Source organism: Artemia sp. Qi Xiang Cuo, unplaced genomic scaffold (genome assembly GCF_049724085.1).
Source record: "Artemia sp. Qi Xiang Cuo unplaced genomic scaffold, ASM4972408v1 HiC_scaffold_3253, whole genome shotgun sequence".
Lineage (NCBI taxonomy): Eukaryota > Metazoa > Arthropoda > Branchiopoda > Anostraca > Artemiidae > Artemia > Artemia sp. Qi Xiang Cuo.
Window position 1 is genome coordinate 1 of NW_028300646.1, and position 22,967 is coordinate 22,967.

General features: G+C 35.6%; 2 protein-coding genes across 2 annotated transcripts in view; both read left to right on the plus strand.

Moving 5' to 3' along the window:
• Positions 1–4,508: 4,508 nt before the first annotated feature.
• Positions 4,509–5,034, plus strand: LOC148938460 (protein GVQW3-like; the record flags this gene model as incomplete). Its single annotated transcript, XM_089107778.1, has 1 exon — positions 4,509–5,034. A coding segment is annotated over one exon (526 nt), but the record flags the coding sequence as incomplete, so codon positions are not given.
• A 478-nt stretch (positions 5,035–5,512) lies between these two features.
• The window catches only part of LOC148938461 (uncharacterized), a 29,161-nt gene continuing 11,706 nt past the window's right edge, over positions 5,513–22,967 (plus strand). The window contains exons 1-2 of the mRNA XM_089107779.1: positions 5,513–5,539; positions 14,904–15,072. Coding sequence (XP_088963905.1) covers positions 5,513–5,539; positions 14,904–15,072 — 196 coding nt within the window. The remainder of the gene's footprint in view (positions 5,540–14,903; positions 15,073–22,967) is intronic.

A 22,967-nucleotide genomic window follows, 5' to 3' on the forward strand; every position in this document is an offset into this window, starting at 1 on the left:
TACAAAGGGTGACGAAGGAGGTTCGGAACGAAGAGGTTTAGAAACAGGAAACGAAGAGGTTCGGAAACCTACACAGGCTGAATACACAGTTTGTTTAAATAACCAATTGACTTGGATCGAAAGGGTATTTTGAATTCTCTTTTTCATGGAACTGTAATTTTATTCACGAAAACAGGTTGAAGAAATATACCGACCCTATCAGGTTCTGTTTCTTCTTTTATGGATTAATAAAAAAAACTTCCGAAAAAAACTTTATGAAATAGCAAAGAGCTATATTAAACCTAAGATGAGTAGAAACAAAATCAAATGGTAATTCAAGCGAAAAATACCATAAATCACTATCAATAAATAGATAAACCACCAACTATGCCTTCTAAAGACCAGAACGTCATTTGCGCTATCGCTCTGTCTACGATGTTACCAGGACCATCCCATCTTCTGAAGAGATGGAATCAGGATCCGGTCTTACCTTGCAAGCAGCGCCAAAGGCCCGCTTACGGACCTGGAAGCTGAAATTTTAATCGACCCGAGGACTGAAATCCTTTTTTTCCAGATATTTCTGCATTTTTCTTATTCAAATTAATATATTTTTGTATTTTATTTTAGAGCCTTCCCCGAGAAATATTCATGCAGACATCCTTCTCACTAAAAAAGTTAAATCACCAACCTGATTTGACTAAATCTACATATGATGGTGGGGATGCATAATAGAACTTAGAAATTAGCCGAACAAGTATGGTTTGCTTATTGAATGGTTCTGCATACATGACTTAATGATATTCAACCAACAGGATAAAAATTATATTGGGTCAAGAGATTTGAGTGGATTATAATTCAGATATATTTAAATGGAACTTCAATTTCAAATATAAAATGAACAAGAGGTTTCCGCAGCCTTGCTAATTTATAAACTAGATAACTGAATGACGACCATATTTTCATTGGCAGTCTTGCATTGTTGCTATCATCTGGTTTTCAATGACTGTCCTACAATTTATCATTGCTTTGATCTGCTTTCTGGAATTATTGCTTTCTGGACTAGATATTATACTAGCAAAAACATGAGACCCATAGATTCGCATTCAACACTATTCACATATGCAATGACTACTACCGTGATAATACCGTATCCCAGATCCCCTCCAAAATATGGTTCGATATAGCCTAGTCAAACAGTTCGTGGTAACGAACTTTAAGTAAGGAGCGACCCGGCTCAATAGTAACCAAAACTCTAAAAAACAGAGTTTTGATACCAGTAGATATATCAGAAGTTGAATTTTTATGCTTATTTTAAATATGTAAGTTTCATTAAGTTTAGTCTTACCCGGGGTGATCGTATCAACTCATTGGTCTTAGAAGATCTTGAGAGGGCTCATTAAAACAGCAATTAAAAGTTCTAGTGCCCTTTTTAAGTAGCCAAAAAATTGGAGGGGAACTAGGTCCCCTTACAAGCCCCTTTTATCGCAAAACAGTCCAAACAAAATTTTGAGATAGCCATTTTCTTCAGCATAGTTGAAAGGCCGGGGCGTAGCTCCAGCATTTTTATTGAGAGGTCAAACAAGTTCCACATCCAGAGAGTCAAGGAGCATGGGCTATATAATAGCTTTTTTCAATTTATTGGGGGGGCAACTGCCCCCCTTGCAACCCCAAACGACACCACTGTTGAAAGGCCAAATAACTATGCCTTTGGAGATATCTTGGCCCCCCAAAGCCCGTGGGGAAATCCAAGTCAGGAGTCTATTCCTTGAATAAATTTAATTTTATTGGATTTCCGGTGAAATTTGTAGGTGCCAAACCAGAGAAGCATATTCAAGCTGCGGATGAACAAAGGAGGATTTGTTGTGAAAAAATTTGTTCTATATTAAAAAGCAAATAGATTTCGGAAAATGGTCCTTGTGTGCCATATCTGCACTGGAAAGGTCTCCCAACCTATTGAGCTCCATAAAACGTATCCTTTAATAAGTTTCCACCTAGTCCTCCTTTATGTATCACCCCCAAAAAATGCCTTCTCTCAGTCAAATTACTTCCAAAAAAAATCAATATTTTACTCTATTCCCTCTTTTAATTTATTACATTAGATTCATTGTTTAGTACTCTCATAGCTGCTATATAATACAGTTAGAAATAAAATTGCAGTTGCAGACTTTTCATATATATGCGCCTGGGATAAGGATTTACATATCATTATATAAATCCTTGAGGAATCAGAAGGAGGAAATAAAAATCATTCTAAAATAAAAATCATTTTCAGTTTTCAAACTATTTAGCTTATGAGAGGGCACCGCCCCTTCAATACCACAGTACCAAACTCCCAAAAGTTGAAAAAATGACAAAATTTAATTAGCTAGCTCAATTCTTACTTATTCAGAATATTAATGGAGGGCATTGGACCTTCAATTCCATAGTATCAAACAAAAAAAGTTGACAATTATAGATTTATTTTTTTTATATGCAAAGCTATTAAAACTTAAATACCTAAATTACGAAATACTTAAAATCACAGAAAAAGGAAGAAAAAGACTCCTGGACATGGCCTACACCAAAAAAAAATTATTAAGTATATAAAGGAGTTCGCCCTCTAGCCAATACCTCACCCTTTACGCTTAAGTTTTTTTTAGCACTTTCAAAAGAGGTATCTATTCTAATTAACTAACCTTTGTGATTCAAGAGTGTGTGATTCGAACAAAATTTGAACTTAAGTGTAAAGAGCAAGGTATTGAGGATGGGGGAGACCTTCCATATGTGCCAAAAATAATATGCAAATTCTATTTTAATTTTTCATATACAATGAGCCAAAATCAAAGTGAACCTGCCTCTCTTTTTTTTGAATATTTACTAAACTTGAAACACATGGACTGTTTTAATTAACATAGGAAGCTTTTTAAAAGAGCTAACAGCACGGTGAAAAAAAGCGTAAGTAAGGAAGGTAAAGAAAATTATTCCTTAACTTAATGACGAGACAAAAATAGATTTCTTTTTTATTATAATATAAGAAAATTTTACTCACCAGAAGTCGCTTAGAAGATTCCATATCTCTATCAATGTAAATGATTGTAAAATAATGATATTGATAGAACGAATGAACTATTCAATCTGTATAAAATTATAATTTGAAACTTGAATATATACAAAAAATAACTGAATATATTAACACCTAAACAAGACACACTGGTTTTCTGACACGGATTTACCCTAAAAGGCATCTGATTTCTATGTTTGAGATGAATAAAGTTCTTTAGCAATTGACATGTAAAAATATGTCACGAGATGAAATCGAATTAGCATGTATATTTGGACTAATGAGATGCGAGTCTCTTCTAGGTGTGGGAAAATTACGTCTAAATCACCGGCAGTTTCTCGTTTACATGTGAAATCTATCTAATATTCTAATTTAAGGAAAATTGTTACTTGTCATTCGTGAAGATGCAAAGCATTAGCTTTATGCAAAGTATAAGGCCATGTGAGGGAGTTCTGAATCTCTTTGAAAAGGTGTATACGTCTCCGCAAATAACAGAGATTCCTATATGTCTCCGCAAATTCAATAGGTACAATCTACTCCAATTGTATACATATAGTATTTGTTATTGGGAACTATGCATGCATTTTTTTAGGGGGGGGGGGTGAATTTTCTGCTGTTTTTTTCACAAGAAAGATTTTCCATGGGGAGGTAAGTTTCCAGGGAGGAAACTTTTCACGGGCAATTTTACACTCGGGGAATTTGCCAGAATTCCAATACGAAATTCTTTTTATGTGTCTTGCTTTCATTTTCCCGACTTACTTTTACACGTGGACATGTTAAAGGTAATTGTGTGGGGTAAAATATTACCAACATTGAATTATCTAGAGAATATTTCTGTAGGGAGGATTGAGCTTTCTGTGGAGGTGGAGCCAGATTTCCTGGCATTATTTAAAAAATGATCAGAAATTAAATGAAAAACAAATTTCTTCAACTGAAAGTAAGAAACATTATTAAAACTCAAAACAAACAGAAATTATTATGTATATGTGGGGATTCCCCTCCTCAACACCTTACTCTTTACGCTGAAGGTTGAATTTTGCCCCAATTCTTTATGAACGAAGCCTGAAACACAAGGGTTGTTTAATTAGAGCAATTGCAAGTTTTTTTTATATTATAAACTGTAGCGTGAAGAGCAAGGTGTTGAAGATGGGCTTACCCACCTCTCATGCAGGAAAAAATCAAGATTAATGTGTTTCAAACAGTTCGTGGTAACGAATTGTTAGTAAGGTGTGAGGCGAATCAATGATAACCAAAACTAAAAAAAAAGTTTTGATAACAATAGATATATCAAGAGAATTGAATTGATTTAAAACATGTAAAGTCCATAAACCTAGCCTGCACCCCCCCCCAACGTAAATAAATGTTGTAGTTTAGCTTCTGCATTAAATGCATTTATATCTTAATTTTTTTCGTGACGAAAGCCGAGAATGTCATTTTCTACAACAACAACAGCAATCTTACAGCTAGCCTAAGAAGGTTCTTCGGCTAGAGAAATCACAGATCGGTTGGTCAAGGTGTACCAGCAAGATGCTCCCGAGTATTCCACGGTCACCAAATGGGCCGCAGAGGTCAAGCGGGGCCGTCAATCCCTGGAAGACCACCCAAGGTCTGGTCGACCTTTGGAAGTGACTACCCCGGAGGTCATCCAGCGCGTGGAAGACCTTGTCATGGCTGATCGTCGTTTAAAGGTCAAAGAAGTTGCAACCGAAGTTGGCATTTCTGAAAAGAGCGTTTGCAACATTCTTCACGACCATCTTCATCTCTCCAAAGTGTCTGCCAGATGGGTGCCTCGAAATCTTCAAGTACAAGATCGACAGCAGCTGATGCAGCACAGTTCACAACTTCTCGAGCTCTACAGGAGAGACCCAGAAGACTTCCATTTGCAACTTGTGACAGGAAAAGAGATCTGGGTACACCACTGGGACCCTGAGAGCAAGATCCCTCCAAGCAGTGGAAACACAGTGACTCGCCGCCTCCAAGGAAGTTTCGGACCCAGTCCTCCGCAGGCAAGGTGATGGCATCAGTCTTCTGGGATTCAAAAGGTCTCCTGTATATTGACTACTTGCCCAGAAGGTCTACCATCACTGGTGCCTATTACTCGGATCTGATCGTTAAGTTGCGCTAGGCAATCAAGACGAAGAGGCGAGGAATGCTGACTCGTGGTGTTCTCATTCTTCATGACAATGCGCCGGTGCACAAGAGCCGCGTGCCACAAGCCACAATCAATCAGATGGGCTTCGAACAGTTGGCTCACCCACCCTACAGTCCGGATCTGGCTCCAAGCGACTGCCACCTGCTTCGTGCCATGAAGTTCGACCTTCGTGGAAAGCGCTTTGGTGACGATGAGGAGCTGATATCCAAAGTGGATCAGTGGTTCAATTCCCATTCACAAGACCTCTTCCAAGCTGGAATTGCGGCACTTGAGCATCGGTGGTCTAAGTGCGTTGAAGTTAGGGGAGACTATATTGAAAAGCACAACCTAGATCATCAAATATGACAAAACCAATCCAAGCAGCTAAGGTAAAGGGTATTGAAACATATCTGAAGTAATGATATACAAAATGAAGAAAAAATAAATATACGGTACAACAAGAATTAAAACGAGTCAAAAACATAAGAGATAGCTGCCTCGGTTCTTGATACCCAAAAATACCAAATATTGATTTCCTCCAATTGATAATTAACGTTCGGTGTGGGTAGACTGAACCTAGGGGATGTTGACGAAGCCTACCAACTTAGGAAGAAAACTGATTGTTTATTTTTCAAATTTTCCCGAAATCGTATCATTTTTGGTGCGAAAAACTCTTTTTTTTGCCCATTCGCTTAAAAATTTTAGAGTATGTATGACAACTTTTGCCACAACAACAAAAGATCAGGATATAAGTCTTAAAATCAGTCTGAAATCGTGATCCCTTTTCAATCTAAATTCACAAAGCTCGGAGATTTTCAACAAATATGTTCATTATTCAATGTTCAGGAAATATCTGATTCATCAGAAAAAATTCATACCAATGATTCATAAAAAACGAAAACAGCTCGTGTCTCGACTCTCCACCAAAACAGGTAATTAACCTTTTTCAAACCAAACACAAATGAATTACGATTCGAGAGAATATGACAAACTGAAAACAAAAACAAAAAGGCGATAAAAAACCACAAAGTATGTAGACACGGCCAAAAGAACTCCCATTAACAGACATACAAAAACAAGAAATAAATCTGGCTTTAATGATTTGTGACGTTCGATTTTCTTCTTTTTTCTTTGTAAGACAACAAAACAGAACTTTCTATGAATGATCTTGACAGGCATTAATTTCAAGACTTTAGAAAACTAGCAACTACAACAAGATAGAACATGCAACTATTCTAACTTGTGTTTACCCCATGATATTGCCTTTTAATTGTAGAATACTGAAAGACTGAGTACGTGGGTTGAGTTGCACGAGGGTTCAGTTAGACGGGGTTCAGTTAAATTGGGTTGAGTTGCAAGCGGTTTAGTTACAGGGGAGTTCAGTTGCACAAGGCTAATAAATATTGCACATATATGCATATGCATCTGCTTTGAATTCTCTGCTTGGATTGAATTTGCTTTGCGAATCAGCTTTAAATGAGCAATATTTGTATATTTATTTATTTATGTATGTATATATTTTTCTCGAAAACAGTTTCCTTTTTTTGGGAAAATTGGCATCCTGGGATTTTCTGGATCGAAAAACGATCTAGATATGTCACAAGTTGGAGAAAATTCGTTAACAGCCCCTATTTTGGAGAGAAAAATGCACATGAGTGACGTCATATTTACATGTATCAGTGTTCTAATGACGTCATGTATTAATATAAAAGGCTGCATTCATGTTGCATCTGTAGATAACATGGCATGAAAAATCGCATCATAATCTGCTTCAATGACGTCATTCATAGCATAAAAAACAGTTCTGTCTAGAAGGATCTATTAGTCTTTATTTGAAAAGCAAACAGTTATACAAGTATACAAAAATAACAAGTATGAATATAAACAGCCAGCATTATATATTCAATGATATGGCTCCAAGTTATGAGAACTTTGGCACTGACCCAAATTCGCAGCTTATGAGTGGAGCGACTGATTTTACAAGCCAAGCAGACATACAACTAGACTTAGAGACTATTTTTTACTTAGAGAGGGTACTCAATGGAAACTTCGGTATTGACTAGGATTCGAAGTTAATGAGCAGAACGACAAATTTTACAAACCAAGTTGACATACTACAGGACTTAAAGAAAGAATTCAATCCGTCTGAATGTTCAAATGATCATATAGACATCAAACAACAAACGAAGGGACATCAGGTGCAGGTAGTAAAGCTTGTACCTTGTTGTATGAAAAATACAACAAGAAGTATGTAGCAGTATGTGAAGTATGCAAAAAGAAATTTTTACGGAGACGGCACTTGAATGTGCATATGAGAACCCATACTGGTGAAAAACTGCATGAATGTGAAGTATGCAAAAAGAAATTTCATCTTAGGGCATATTTTAATGAACATATGAGAGAACACACACTGATGAAAAAGCACATAAATGTGATACGTGCAAAAAGGAATTTTCTTCAAATTCTAACTTGGTTCAGCATATGAAAGCTCACAATGAAGAAAAACTCTATGAATGTGAAGCGTGTAAAAAGAAATATTCTTCGAATTCCAATTTGACTAATCATATGAGAACTCAAAATGAAGAAAAACCCTAAGAATGTGAAGCATGTAAAACGAAATTTTCTTGGAATTCCCATTTGGCTATACATATGAGAACTCATAAAGGAGAAAAATCCTATGAATGTGAAGTATGCAAAAAGAAATTTGCTAGCAAGTCCAATTACACTAGGTTCGAGTCCTGGTTTCACTGGTCATTTGGTTTGGAACAGGGCTTTGTTGCGTGACTCTGTAAGCTCAACCAGAGTCGACCCAGCTCTAAATGGGTGCCTGGAGAAATCTGGGGAAGGTAAACAGGAAGGATGTAAGGAAGAATGGGATGGCTAGGCCCGAATCCCTCTTTGCACTTCCTGGCTGAAGGGCCACGAAACGGAAATCAACACCGCCGGTAGGGACTGTAAAGTTCATTATCGTATTCTTTACTTTTTACCATGATCTGAAATTGTGTGCAACTCCCCTACATAGCTTGTGATTTTGAGGATTTTTTAGGTGGGAGATTGAATTTATTTATTCTCCGTGTATTTTTGTTCATATATCGGTTTTTTTCCTATCTCTGTATGACTACGGAGTTTCGGGGGGGGGGGTTGACGTGGGATGTTTTTTTGTTGCCGTTGTAAATTTATTGTTAATTAAACGAAATCCTTACGTTCTTAATGTCAAAGATGCAAAAAATAGGAAAACTATAAAATGTTTAAGTAATTATAGATCATTCTCGAAGAAAAAAAAATACCCGGAATATAATAATTTTGCCTCGGCAATTGAATAGATCTATATTTAATGGCTAGAATGATATAAGTATAAATAAATGATTAATTCAGTGATTTAACCCATACAGAGTATTTACTATCTAGCCTAAACTACAAAACAAAACCAAAAAATATCAGTCTCCTTATTTTACAGGGAGCGTAAATCTTAAGCCAGAGCCATTAAACGCCATGTACATTAAGTTCTATTTAGGGATACCTACGGGACATGTCTTTAGAGAAATATATTAGTATTAGTAGTATGGGCATAAGAAATATTGATGGGACATGTTTTTGTTCAAAATATGCAGTTTTGCGTAATTACTGTGTCATATAAGATTGTATTGGAGTGAATAATAAGTTACGTCTATTTTTGAGATTGTTTAAAAGAAACCATTTTATTTCCCTGGTGAGTACCTATTTTACATGTCTTTAAATAAATATATTGCAGATAATCGTAAATTGTTTTAGATAGATTGCATTGCTCACTTACGTACCTAATTTGTTTACTCCTTGATTGGCAGCATGTAAAAAAAATTGATAAAACATGTAAAAAATTGTTTTGGTAAAAAAATAGTTGTGTTCATAATTATTTATTAATTCTTTTAATGATTAATTAATCATTACTAGTCATTTATTAATTCCGTTAATAATTATTAGTATGGAAAAAAACTATTCCATTTCTAATGGACATCAGGTGCATAGAAACCTGGCCAAACCACCAGATCTTTGCCTAAATTGTTCAGAAGCTGGAAGATTTTTTCATAGAAGAAATAAAAAATGATTTACAAAACTTACATTTCATGATTTATATTTTTGTTTTTTTCTTAAAATTGATAATGACACAACCAGCGTAAAATTAATCTAAATAGCTATAAAACAGGCACTATCACGGGAGTATTTGTCCTGCTAGGGTAATATTTTTTGTTCATATCGAGATATTCCCCTCCCCCAAATGAATCTCTATTTTTAGAGATTGTGTCTTGACTATAAACTTACAAGTTGGTTAACTATTATGATGGTGAAACCTTCAAAATTGCTAAAATTAGAGTTGATTATGGAAGTTTTTAAGACTAATCTAATTTTTGCTTGGAAGCATTCCCGCCTTTGTATTTTCGAATTAGTTGAATGATTCTTTGTTTTGTTATTCTATTTTCATTTATACTTTACTGTTTTTTTCTCTTCATTGTTGACTGGTTTACCTGTAAGAGTTCGCTAGGTCATTTCTATATACTCTTCCATGTCATTTTCGTTACTTACTTTGTACTTGAGTTTTTATTTTACTTTATAATTTTCTGTTTATGATGGAATATGACAATAATGTGTTTGTTTGTACCCTAGTTCACTTTCGAAGGGTGAAGATACTATAGTATCTTCAGCAAAAATTAACGCCATCTACTAAAAAAAGTTCCTGGGTCAAATATTCGCTTCGCATCTGTTCCGGATCACAATGAAATATTGTGTTTTTTTTAACACGGGTTTTGAAATGAGTTTAAATTTCTTGGATCACATGGTCGGTTTCACTTGACAAAATTTATCGTCTTCTATAAAAAAAAAGAAAAAAAATCCTCCAGTTAAATCCGAAAAGACTAGACTTTTGCTCCCATATCCCCCATGTTGAAAATAAATCTAATTTGTCTTTAATAATCCGTAATTTAAAGAATTGCTCTTCAATGAAAAGTTGTGTTTGAAGATTTTATTTCAAAATTAGGGGAGAAGTTAATGATATATTAGATTCGATTATGAATTACTTTTAATTCCTGCTGATTTGGCCCCCTCTTTTTTCTCATTACCTGTTTTGTCTTGTGGGACTTCGTGTTGATTGGAATTGCTTACCATTTATTTATCTATTAAGCTGACACGTCGATTTCTACTCTGCTTACCACCTGTGTTAGTTTTGGGTTTTTGGTGTATTTGTGTATAAAATCAAACAGTTTTTTTCCCAAATTTTGCGAAGACAATTGTTACTTGTTCAAAATATTAATTTGGTACATCGTGTAAAGATGTTGCCTTATCTGTAGATGTGGCCACTCTTGTGCCTCTTCTTCAACGGTTTCCGAATTTCCTGGGTGACGCTGAGGCAAAACGTAATAAAATGCAAATAAAAATGCAATAAACACGCAATTTTATGTGCTGTTTTGAAGGATGATAAATCCGTTTTGTTTCTGCTTCCATTTTTTTTCGCTGTGCTAGGGTTCGGTACTTGACTTGACTGCGGTGAAGTCAGCTATAGCTCAGGACTAGTTACTTGGACCTCTTATATTCCTTTCAAAATGTTTGAATAAAATGGAGACAAAACTTTAACTAAACATTGGATGCAGTCAACTATAATTCAGTTAAAGATCCAACCAATCAAAATAAACACCTCCAAATTTCCAGCAGAGGATTACCTTTTAAGCTAAAAAAAAGAATGGCAATCTAACTTATTATTTAAAGGTTGATTTCCTAACTTTATTTTCAATACAATTGAGAAATTTAAAGATACTAAGTTTATCGATCGAAGGATAATTGATAATTATGGGTAAATGGCGTAAGAATGGTCAGAACAGTGAAAGGGGATGCGCGCACGGCAGCGGCCGCGCGCGCGCAAATTTTTTGACTTGCACACGCTTTTAACAACTTGCACTCTTTTTTGGCCTTGAATTGCACTCTTTTTAGACGTCGGCAGTTGGCAACCCTGGTTCAAGATCGTATTAAAAGCTATCACAGGGTTGAATTCAGATCACAATGATGGAATACGAGGAATTTGTTATTTGTAAAGTATTTGGACAGTTTGAAGTTAGAAAAGAATTGTTACTTCATATGATGCAGAATAATTGTACCTAACACATTTTGTATGCAGATCCTCTATACTTTACTCCTTCCCCCCCTCTCTAATGAGCAAATATATAGCCCATTCTAAAGCATTACATTTCATCATATTTTGTGACATTTCATTAGGATTGAGCGTCAAAGAAACAAGTTCTAATTAAATGAAGCACTTGAGAGGGTGGCGTATCATACACAAGTACCATCGGCCCTGAAAGCATTTTAGCTTTCTAAGGATTCCATGACTCTTGGAGACTTTGATCAGGTCAATATGATGCTTAAACGAAAAATTAAATCAAAAGTAATGCATTTTAGGTCTCATTAAAAAAAACCTCTTGATTTGAGACAGGGCAAGCTTGAGACTCTTGAGAAAAAAAAGGAAGCAAAACTTTCCAACATTTAATGCAAGAAAATCCACACCAGGACACTGGATAACTCTCAATGTTCAACAGAGATCAGGCTACCAGATATACCAACAGTACTGTCATCAGCAAAAGCAATCTAAAAAGACAAACTCTTCTTGTACTTAGTGACAGATGCTGGTTGACAAAGATGACAGCAGATCGTAAGTTTTGCACACATTAATAGGGTCACTAATTTAATTTCCATTTCTCTATAGACCTATAAATTAGAATCAGACATTTTGTGCATAGCTTTTTGTTAGATATACAATTGGGGGAAAAAAGTGTTTAACAATCATAGAAGTTTTGCAACTAATTTGGAAAACGGAAATCACCAAATCCACTTCTCGGTAAGGATCGAAAAGTAAAAGCAAGCGAAAAATAAAGTAAGATAAATACTGCTAAAGTAAATAGGTAAAAGTATCTAAATACATTAAACGTCTACATTTAAAACATCTCAAAAAATCATAAAACTACTAGATTTAAAAGAGTTTAGAAATTTGCATTTTTTTTAAATTAGAGAAAATAAGTATAATTATAATTAAATTAATCTTATTTGTTTAAAAACATTATGTTTTATAAGACTATTTATTTGTTTATTTTTTAGTCGTTTAATCTTTCTTTCTCTTGTGTCCTAGTTGCAGGCTGTTTCTTTTTCTTTTTTTTATGGTTTTATTTTGGAAAAACTGTTTCCTTTTCTTTAAAGTATTTTTTGTGGAAAAAGGCTCCCAAAAGTGGAGCCAACATACTCGGATAATTTTTTTTTTACTTAAAGTTTTTTTTTTTGTGTGTGTGTGTGTTTTGCTCCACTGCTTTATTCAAATTAACCTGTTTTTTTCGTTCTAGATTTTTTTTTGTATACGGAAAAGCAGTGTGGTCTAAAAATCCTTTCGTTATCTTTACCAGTAAGGTTCAATAAATTATTTAAAAAAGGAACAAAAAAGCATAATCCTTCAGTTCTTCCCCTTCCCATCTATACTTAGATTCGTACCGAAATACAAACTATATTTACCTTGTATTTCTGCTAGGAGAGCATAAAAGAAAACATTAAATTAATTTCAAAAAAACACAATATGAAATCACAGAACACTTTTAGGAATTTGTCTGCACTAATCAACTGTTTTCGGGAGAGGGGGGGGGCTTGAACAATAACTTGGTAGAATACACTAACTTTCCATTTAAAAATTAAAATTAAATAGAGCAAAAAACACACCACAGTATGTAGACACGGCCAAAGGAACCCCCATTGAAAAACACACAAAAAGATGAAATAAATCTTGCTTTAATGGTTTGTGAAGTTGATTTTTTTTTTTTTTTTTACAAAACAGAACCTTTTATGGTAGTCTTGACAGGAGAATTTCATGAATTTAAAAAATCATCCATCCATCCATCCATCCATCCATCCATTTAGTGATTATGTAAATCACCCCCGTGTCATAAATCAATAATTCCCCGAGCGATTATGTAAATCACCCTCATGTCATTACACGTGGCCAAACAACAACAGATCGATTGACCTTGACCCCCATTAGACTCAATAATCCATGAATGTGACAAAGTTCCTGTTTTTTCAAATTCTCACTGACAAAGTCCATAAAAACATACAAAAATGTGAGAAAGTTCCTGTTTTTCAAATTCTCACTGACAAAGTCCATAAAAACAGACATAAATGTGACAAAGTTCCTGTTTTTTCAAATTCTCACTGACAAAATCCATAAAACATCAAATAAATCGACCAACACACATAACCATCCATGAATTATGTAAAAAAAAAGTTGTAGGTGGCAGCAGGGGTGTTCTCGTGGGAGTCAATAAGGCCCTTCTACTGTTGAATTATGCTTCTTACAGGTATTTCAACCGCCCCACATCAAGAACTGTCTTGTGTCATGTTTTTCCAAAAACGTTAAACTAAGGCAAATTTTTAACGTGTTTGAAGATTTTTTTTTCTTGCTAGAAGAGTCATCGGGTGTCATATTCCTGACTCGCTCAAAACCATCCATGTGGACAGGAACAGGAACAGATCTTTTCCTGTTTTATTTCCAAGTTCCAGTTTTATTTTAAAATGTATATACTTTTCAAACAGTTTGTGGTAACGAACTGTAAGTAAGGAGCGACCCGGCTTAGTAGTAACCAAAACTCTAAAAAAACGGAATTTTGATACAAATAGATACATCGGAAGAATCAAATTTTTATACTGATATCAAATATATAAGTTTCATCAGGTTTAGTCTTACACATCAAAAGTTACGTGCGGAAAAAAAATTGCCTTATTTTCAAGAAAAGGGGGAAATAGCCCCTAAAAGTAAATTACAATGAATAACCATCACTCGCTCAGATTCAAAGTCTCACACAATCTTGGCATAGAAGTTTCAAGCTTCTATGTCTAAAAATTTGGAATTTTGTATTTTTTGCCAGAAGATAGATTACGAATGTGTGTTCTTTACGCTAAAGTTTTGTTTAGTATTTTCAAAAGAGTTATCTATTCTAATTAACCGGCCTTTGTGATTCATGGGTTTGTGATTCGAACAAAATTCGAACTTTAGCGTAAAGAGCGGGGTATTGACTAGGGAGCGAACTCCCTAATATACGTAATAAAACATACGAATATAGAAATTCGTTACGTAAGTAAATTCGTAAGTTACGTCAGAACAAAATTTCGAGAAAGTCATTTAGCCAAAAAAAGAAAAATTAATATGCGAATTTCGTTTTAATTATTCATGTACGGTGAGCCAAAATCAAAGCGGCATGAATTCAAAAACGTTCAGAAATTAACAAAAAAAAACAAGTTTTTTTAACTGAAAGTAAGGAGCGACATTAAAACTTAAAACGAACAGAAATTACTCCTTATATGAAAGGGGCTGTCCCCTCCTCAAAGCCACACACGTTAAGCAAAATTTTTAATATTTATCAAAACATTATTTTTAAAAACAATAAAAAACTTTAGTGTAATTAGAACGGTGGTTTGGCGGGGACCGCCCCTGTAAGATAATTAATAATTTCTTTTATTTTTAATTTTTAATGTCGCTCTTTACTTTCAGTTTAAAAACTTGTTTTTTTTAGTTAATCCTTCATAAGAAGCGATTGTAACAACCGACGGTTTGTGTGTGTAATAGTTTGATTTTCTTTAGATATAGTATCAAGCCTTTATGCTCCGTTGGTTATTTTTACCATAACGTATATATTGTTTCTTCCAGTTCTAAGGTAATATGGCGTTTTGTAGGTATTTACATTACTTTATTTTCAGTTTAAGAGTTTTGAGTTAATCGAGCGAGAAGAATGGCTGTTCCTGTTTTTTAGCCTCATATCGATAATGACAACTGTCTGTTTTACCATCTACCGCCTTTTTTCTGCTGCTGCCATCAATCCAAAATCTGACGATATGCTTCTAGGAATAATTTTGCTTATAAATGCTGGTCTGTATGATTCTCATTTATTGCGGTTTAAAGATAATAAACTAGTATTAGTAAATTTAAAACCTGAAGATCACATTCAGTTGATCCATTCCACTCATATGTCCAGAGAAAGGAGGGGACTCTATAAGTAGACCCCCTCCCCCCCCAAAAAAAAAAATCTCAAAAGTTATATGACAAAAAAATTTAAGATATTACTAGAATAAATGGCCTGTATTTTTTTTACATGTTTAAGTTAATAAAACTGATAAAAGAAAAACTTGGACAACTTCCTCATTTTTCTAAAAGTCTAAAATACTTAAATAAAAAATTAAATTCTTTTATTGTCGTCGTATAAAAAATAATATTGAACGGGGGGCGTTTGACAACAAAGGAAGAATGGTCAAAATCAAACAACCTTCCAGAAATTCAACACGGGTAAGATTGGTCTTGCCTGTATCCTTGAGCATATTCCTACAGTCTTGCAGTAAATCCTCTCAGTGTGTTGTAGCTATATTGCCTCTCTTAACGAATATTAGGATACTGCCTTCCCCCCTCGAAAGAGAATTCTGAATTCTTCTTTGTTCAAGCGTCTGGACACTGAACAGTGATTAACCTAACTGTAGAAATTAAAATTAAAGTGGAACTAGGAGCAAATTTGAACTTAACTAGTGTATGCTTGTTGTAACAATCTACTTGTCAGGCCTATATTTCTAGGATCCTTTAAAGTAGCTAGAAGCTCCCAAAAAGACTTTGGGTGATTTACTTAAACAATCGTCCAAGCTAAAATGAGTCCTATCCCAGTTCGATTTTGGCAATGACGTAGTACTAATCTAATACTAATGATTGTGTAAAAAAATTTAATTTACTACATATTGGTTATTGCTGAATACATATGTACCTAAAATTAGAAAGGATAGAAGGGGCAAAAATTGTCTACGCCTTTTTATGTCTGGGTTTACTTGCGGTTTGATCCAAGCATCAGATTTGCTGTTCATTGTTGTGTGTATAAGAATCGTACTTATGGAATCCACCTCAATGTCGTCATACGCAGGCACCAATGTACTGCGACCTATTTAGTCGTACTTATGGAATCCACCTCAATGTCTTCATACGCAGGCACCAATGTACTGGGACCTATTTAATCGTACTTATGGAATCCACCTCAAAGTCTTCATACGCAGGCACCAATATATTGCGACCTATTGAGCCGTACTTATGGGATCCACTTGAATGTCTTCATACGTTGGCACCAATGTACTAGAACCTATTGAGCCGTACTTATGGAATCAACCTCAATGTCGTCATACGCAGGCACCAATGTACTGGGACCTATTTAATCGTACTTATGGAATCCACCTCAATGTCGTCATACTCAGGCACCAATGTACTGCGACCTATTTAATCGTACTTATGGAATCCACCTCAATGTCTTCATACGCAGGCACCAATGTACTGGGACCTATTTAATCGTACTTATGGAATCCACCTCAATGTCGTCATACGCAGGCACCAATGTACTGGGACCTATTTAATCGTACTTATGGAATCCACCTCAATGTCGTCATACGTAGGCACCAATGTACTGGGACCTATTTAATCGTACTTATGGAATCAACCTCAATGTCGTCATACACAGGCTCCAATGTACTGGGACCTATTTAATCGTACTTATGGAATCCACCTTAATGTCGTCATACGCAGGCACCAATATACTAGAACCTATTTAATGTCCGACTGTTTTTTGTTCTATCCTTTTTATTTTTTACATGCATTCGTAAACGAATAAATGAATAAACCCCATTCCGAAAGGATGACCTTTCCAACTTTTGATACTCAGTTTTTATCTTCTTTTCTTGTAAGTGATTACCTAATTCGAATAAGAACTCAGATTAAAGGTATAGTGGTTATATCTTTAGAAATAAAGCTTCTGAGGTCAGTTCATACACTATTTTAAAAATAGTTTGGTAATGTTGAAACAGAAACTAGCCCCATGTCGGGTGTCAAAATGAAATCACCTGTTTATATATTCCAGCAGTCATTCAGAGTTAAAAAGTAGATTAAGAAGAAAATCGCAAGCGACGCAAAAAAATGGTAAAAAAAAAATCTTAAGTTTTCAAAAGCACTAACAATAAAAAGTAAAAAAAAACTCCTTTTTTCAAAAGAACCATTCAAAATAAATCAGCCAATTTTTTGATTTGAAAATAAACCAATAATTTTGGCGATGCGAGGCTAACTTTAGGTGCCCAATTTTTTTTCCATGATGATATTAGTGTCCGGCTAGATGTGCCATTTTATCACGCTTTCAGCAACTTTTTGTTTGTTTTGCTTTGCACTAATTCTTTTCCCTTGTTTTGTTCACGGTGAGGGTTCTATGTTGGAGTGAAGAGGTGGCTATGGGGATCAAGACCGCTTTTAACTTCATGGAATGTGAAAAATATCTATAAATGTCAGCTTTTTAATCGTTAAGCTGCTATTTTAAGAGTAATTTCATAACTTTCTTAATTAAGACTGCAACGGCCTCTGCAAAGGGCTGTCTCGACCTTTTCGGGGTACCTGCAAGACTGGGGACCTTGCGGTCAACTCTATTCCCACTTGAGGAGTGGCGCCCCTTGAGGAAATTATAGCCTAGTAAACGACACAGCATTCGCACGGGATTCTGACTAATGGACAATTCTTCTGGGATTGGTATGTTTTGATGGGTGTCTTTGGGCTGAAAAACCTCTTCCTAGCCAATTTATCTTTTATGGGCTTCCTCACCGCAGCATCATAATATTTGTAGGTATGAATATAAAATGAGTTGGAGGTAATAGGCTTGAGATTTTCTGTGCAGGATTTTGACCCCTTTCGATAGAAGAGCATGGCCAAGTGCTGAAAACCATGTTGTGACCAAGATGGGCCCAGGATTGCACAAAGCCTTCATTCATGGAGGTCCCAGGGACTTCTTGCTGTCCGGTTCTAAGCCGGCTTAAGCACTTCGGTGTAGACTTGAGAAGATATATGATCCCCGTCCTGCACTGGTATCCGGGATCATTGCTTTTCCTGAGGCGAAAAAAATTTCAATGATTTAAAGAACATGAAAATTGGAACTTGGAATGTTACGACGTTAAAAAATTACCTTCGTATCGAAATTTTTACAGACGAATTCAGACAATTTTAACTTGATTTATTAGGAGTTTCAGAAAATCATATCCCAGGTTTAGGGAGCTTGAAATTAGGTGATATAGAATGTGTTTACTCAGGCAGGAAGGATGGGGTACACATACAGGGAGTAGGGCTCATGATGAATAAGGAAGCTGCTAAGTCTTGTTTAGGCTGGGAAGGTATTAATAATAGAATACTAATTGCTCATTTTATGACTAGAAAATTCAAGGTATCAGTTATAGTAGTATACGCCCCTGTAGAACCGACTGATGGAGATACTAGTGACTCAGATGAATTTTACTTACAGTTACAGGAGCAAATAGAAAAGGTCCCAGGTAGAAATATGATGTTATTGATGGGAGATTTTAACGCCCAGGTTGGTAGAAATAAGGATAGATGGTATCCCAGCTTAGGTAAATTTGGTCTAGGAAAAGGAAACAGTAATTGATACAGACTTTTGCAATTTTGTAGGTATAACGATCTAGTTATAACCAATACGGTGTTTGGTCATAAAATGGCTCATAAGCTAACATGGTATTCAGGTGATGGTAAGACAGCAAACCTTATTGATCATGTTATAGTAAACCCAAGACTGGCAGGATCAATACAAGATACTAGGGTATACAGAAGTGCCGTTATTGATGTTAAAAGTACAGATCACCATCTAATAGTGTCAAGGGTTAATTTAAAGCTTAAATATCGGAAGGGTAATTACCTCTCGGGAAGTTATGATGCTGGTAGACTCCAGGATGAGAATTTGAGAGAAACTTTCCAGGAACAATTGAATACTAAACTTGAGACTTCAAAATTTAATAATGTGGAAGATGGTTGGAATAATTTTAGAAAAATAATTTGTGAAGTTGCTGAAGATGTATTAGAGAAGAAAGCTAGAACTGCAGCTAAGAATATTAGTGAAAAAGCTTTAAGTTTAATAGAAAGGAGAAAGGACTTGTACAAGAATTATCTGAGTGATAGATCACATAAAACAAAAGAAATGTAAAGAAAGTGGAGAAAGCATTGAAATATGAACTAAGGAGGTGTGAAGTGGAGGCCATGGATAAAATTGCCGAGGATTTAGAAGATGCAGCTAGACGGCATAATGGTAAAATATTGTACTGGCACGTTAACAAATTGAGAGGTAGTAGTCAATCCAGACTTGTCCCAGTTAAAGATAGGAATGGGGTGGCAATTAGCGATAAGGCAAAGGTAAAGCGAGATCGGCCGAACATTATGAGAATTTGCTTAACCGAGATAGAGTTGCAGGAAAAAATACAGAGGAAAAGGAAAAAGTTTGTGATACCTTGGATGTGAATGAAGATTTGTTTTGTGAGGAGGAATTAGAAACAGTACTAAAAGGATTAAAGAATAATAAGGCTCCAGGTGCTGATAGGTTAGTAAATGAGTTTCTTAAATATGGTGGCTCTGAGGTTAGAAATAAGTTATTGAAGATTATGAATATGATTTTTGAAAAAGGGGAAGTACCTAACGATTTTAGGAAAACCTTAATTAAGCCACTTTATAAGAAAGGTGATAAAAGTGAGTGTGGTAGTTATCGAGGCACTAGTCTGGTCTCTGTAGGTAGCAAATTGCTTAGTAATATGATACTTTTAAGACTGAGAGATGCCGTAGACAAAGTTTTAAAAGAAGAGCAGTGCGGTTTTAGAAAAGGTAGAGGATGTGTTGACCAAATTTTCACTCTTAGGTTAATAATTGAGAAGTGCCTAAGTTTTCAAACACCTTTTGTCCTCAGTTTTATAGATTATGAGCAAGCGTTCGATTCTGTTGATAGAGGAGCTTTAGTAAAGGTTTTATCCTTGTATGGTATACCAGACAAATACATTAAAGTGATTAGTGCTATGTACGAGAATAACACTGATGCGGTTAAGGTAGGAAATGAGGTTAGCAGCTGGTTTTGTATTAAATCAGGAGTTAAGCAGGGTTGTGTTCTATCCCCCTTTATATGGATTATTTTGATGGACTTTGTTTTAAGGAGCACAGGAAAGGCAATGGGAGACCACGGAATCAAATGGGGAGGAAAAAGTCTCCTGGACTTGGATTATGCTGATGATTTAAGCATCCTAGAGATGAAGCATCCAGAGAGTTTTGCGAGTTCAGGGTGCTAGTATTGGTTTGAAAATTAATGTTAGGAAGACTAAGTCACTAAGGCTAGGAATAAGTGAAGATGAAAAGGTTACGTTTGGTAATGAAAAGATTGATCAGGTGGGCAGTTTCACTTACCTTGGTAGTATTATTAGTAAAGATGGTGGGAGCAGTGAAGATGTTAAAAATAGAATAGCCAAGGCTCAGGGTGTTCTTTCACAGTTAAAAAAAGTCTGGAAGAATAGGAAGATAAGTCTGCAAACCAAGATTAGAATCTTAGAAGCTACAGTGATGACAGTGGTCAAATATGGCTCTGAAGCATGGACGCTCCAAAAAGCGAATGAAGATTTGCTAGATGTTTTCCAGAGAAATTGCTTAAGGATTGTTCTGGGTACCCGGCTGACTGACCGTATTTCAAACAATAGGCTATACGAAAAATGTGGTTCAATACCGCTTTCTAGGTCTATAATGAAAGAAAGGTTGAGGTGGTTAGGGCATGTTGTGCGGATGAAGGATGACAGATTGCCGAAGATTGTCCAACCATCTAGGGCTAAACGGAAAGCAGATCGTCCCCGTCTGGGGTGGGAGGACGTCATAAAGAAAGATTTAAAGGAAATGGGAACTTCGTGGGCGGGTGTAAAAAGGGAGGCTTTGAATAGATTGGGGTGGAGGAGGAGCGTGCGTAGCTGTGTTGGCCTCAGGCGGCTTGGTGCTGCGATGAGTTGTTAGTAGTAGTAGTAGTAGTATACCTGAATAGAATACAACACAAAACAAAAGTTCTACTGCTACTACTACTAATAACTCATTGGAGCACCAATTCGTCTAATTCCAAACAGATGTACATACTCCTCCTCCACCATAGTATGTGTAAAATCTTTACCCTTTAATGAAGGTTCAATTTTCTTTATATTCAGGGCCGTTTGCTTTTCGTTTGGCCCCAGATGGCTGGGCAAAAAAACAAACTTTGGCAATCTACCATCTGGAGAAAGTAGCGTAGTGTAACTTTATTGCTGGATTGAACCGTACTTTTTGCACAGTTTGCTGTTTGATAATACGGTTTACTATCTTTAGGTAATAACTTCAGAAAACATTTAAACTATCTTGCTCAGCTTTTTGACGTGTCTTCCATATTTTTCTCGGTGTGTTTTCTAGGACCCTCAAATCATCCATGTAATCTAAGTCTAAGTGAGTTTCACCTTTCCAGCTGATGCATGGATCTGCCATAGCCCTTGCTGTGTTCCCTAGGACGATGTCTAATCAGAATAATCTGTCTAAACAAGGATAGGAAATAACTATGGTTAACTTGAGATTCTACACCAAACCGGCCACTGATCTCATTTCCTACCTTACTCGCATACGCACATAGCACTATTACTGCTGCTACTACTGCTACTAAAAACTCACTGCAGCACCAAGTCACCTGAGGCCAACAAAGCTACACATGCAATTCCTCCATCACAGTCTACTCAAAACCTCCCTCTTTGCACACTCCCAAGAAGTTCCCATTTCCCTTAAATCTTTCCTTAAGACATCCTCCCACTCCATTTTGGGTGACCTCCTTTTCGTTTCGCCCTAGACGGTTGCCCAACAAGGAGGATATTTGACATTCCGTCATCCTCCGTTCGCAAAAATGTGTCCTAGTCATATCGATCTTTCTCTAATTATAGCTCAAGAAAGTGAGGTTTACCCACATTTTTTGCACAGCTTATTGTTGAGATACGGTCAGTCAGTCGGGTACCCAAGTAGTTTTCTTAACATTAGTTTTGCAACCTGTTTTCGCACTCTGAACTCGCAAAACCTCTAAAGATTCCTTCATTTTGCAAATATTTTCATCTAGGATGCTTAAATCGTCAGCAAAATCTAAGTCTAGGAGAATATTTGACAACTCATTTACAACGCTATCAGAAATTAAGGCGTTATCGTTTCTCAATCTTTTAGTACCGTGTCTAATTCCTTCTTGTAAAACAAATCTTACCTCGCTTCCACACTATCGAGATCCATTTTTTCTGTATCATTTCCTACAACTCTGTTACTGTTTAATACATTCTTAAAATAGTTCGTTTCAATTTCTTAACATAACAGTATAATATCTTACTATTATACCGTCTGGATACTTCCTCCAGATTCATGGCAATTTCATCCATAGCCTTGAATCCAAATATCTTTAGTTCACACCTTAATTACTTCTCTAGTTCGCTTATTCTGTATCTCTACTTGTGTGATTCCTGTAAATTCTATCACTTAGAAACCTCTTTTACAGAATATCTTTTCTCTTCTCTCAAGCTTAAGCCATTTTTGCTGTTATTCCTAGCTGCTCTTCTAACTTTCCTCCCTAAGACGTCTTCTGCTACTCTGAATATTATTTTCCTAAAAAGATTTCATCTAACTTCTTCATTACCAGATTCGAAACTCTGAAGCTTTGTGTAACAAAGAAACAAAAATAATATATAATATTTATGACCATCATCAGTGCTGTAACAAGTACTCCAAATTTTTACTTAAGTAACAAGTACCAAGTACTATCAATTTTTTTACTTAAGTATCAAGTATCAAGTAATCCACCAAAATTGTACTTAAGTAGTTCAAGTAATAAGTAGTCTGAAATAGTACTTAAGTAGTACTTCAAGTAATAATTCAAGTAATAAAATTATATGATGTTAAAATTAATATTTATC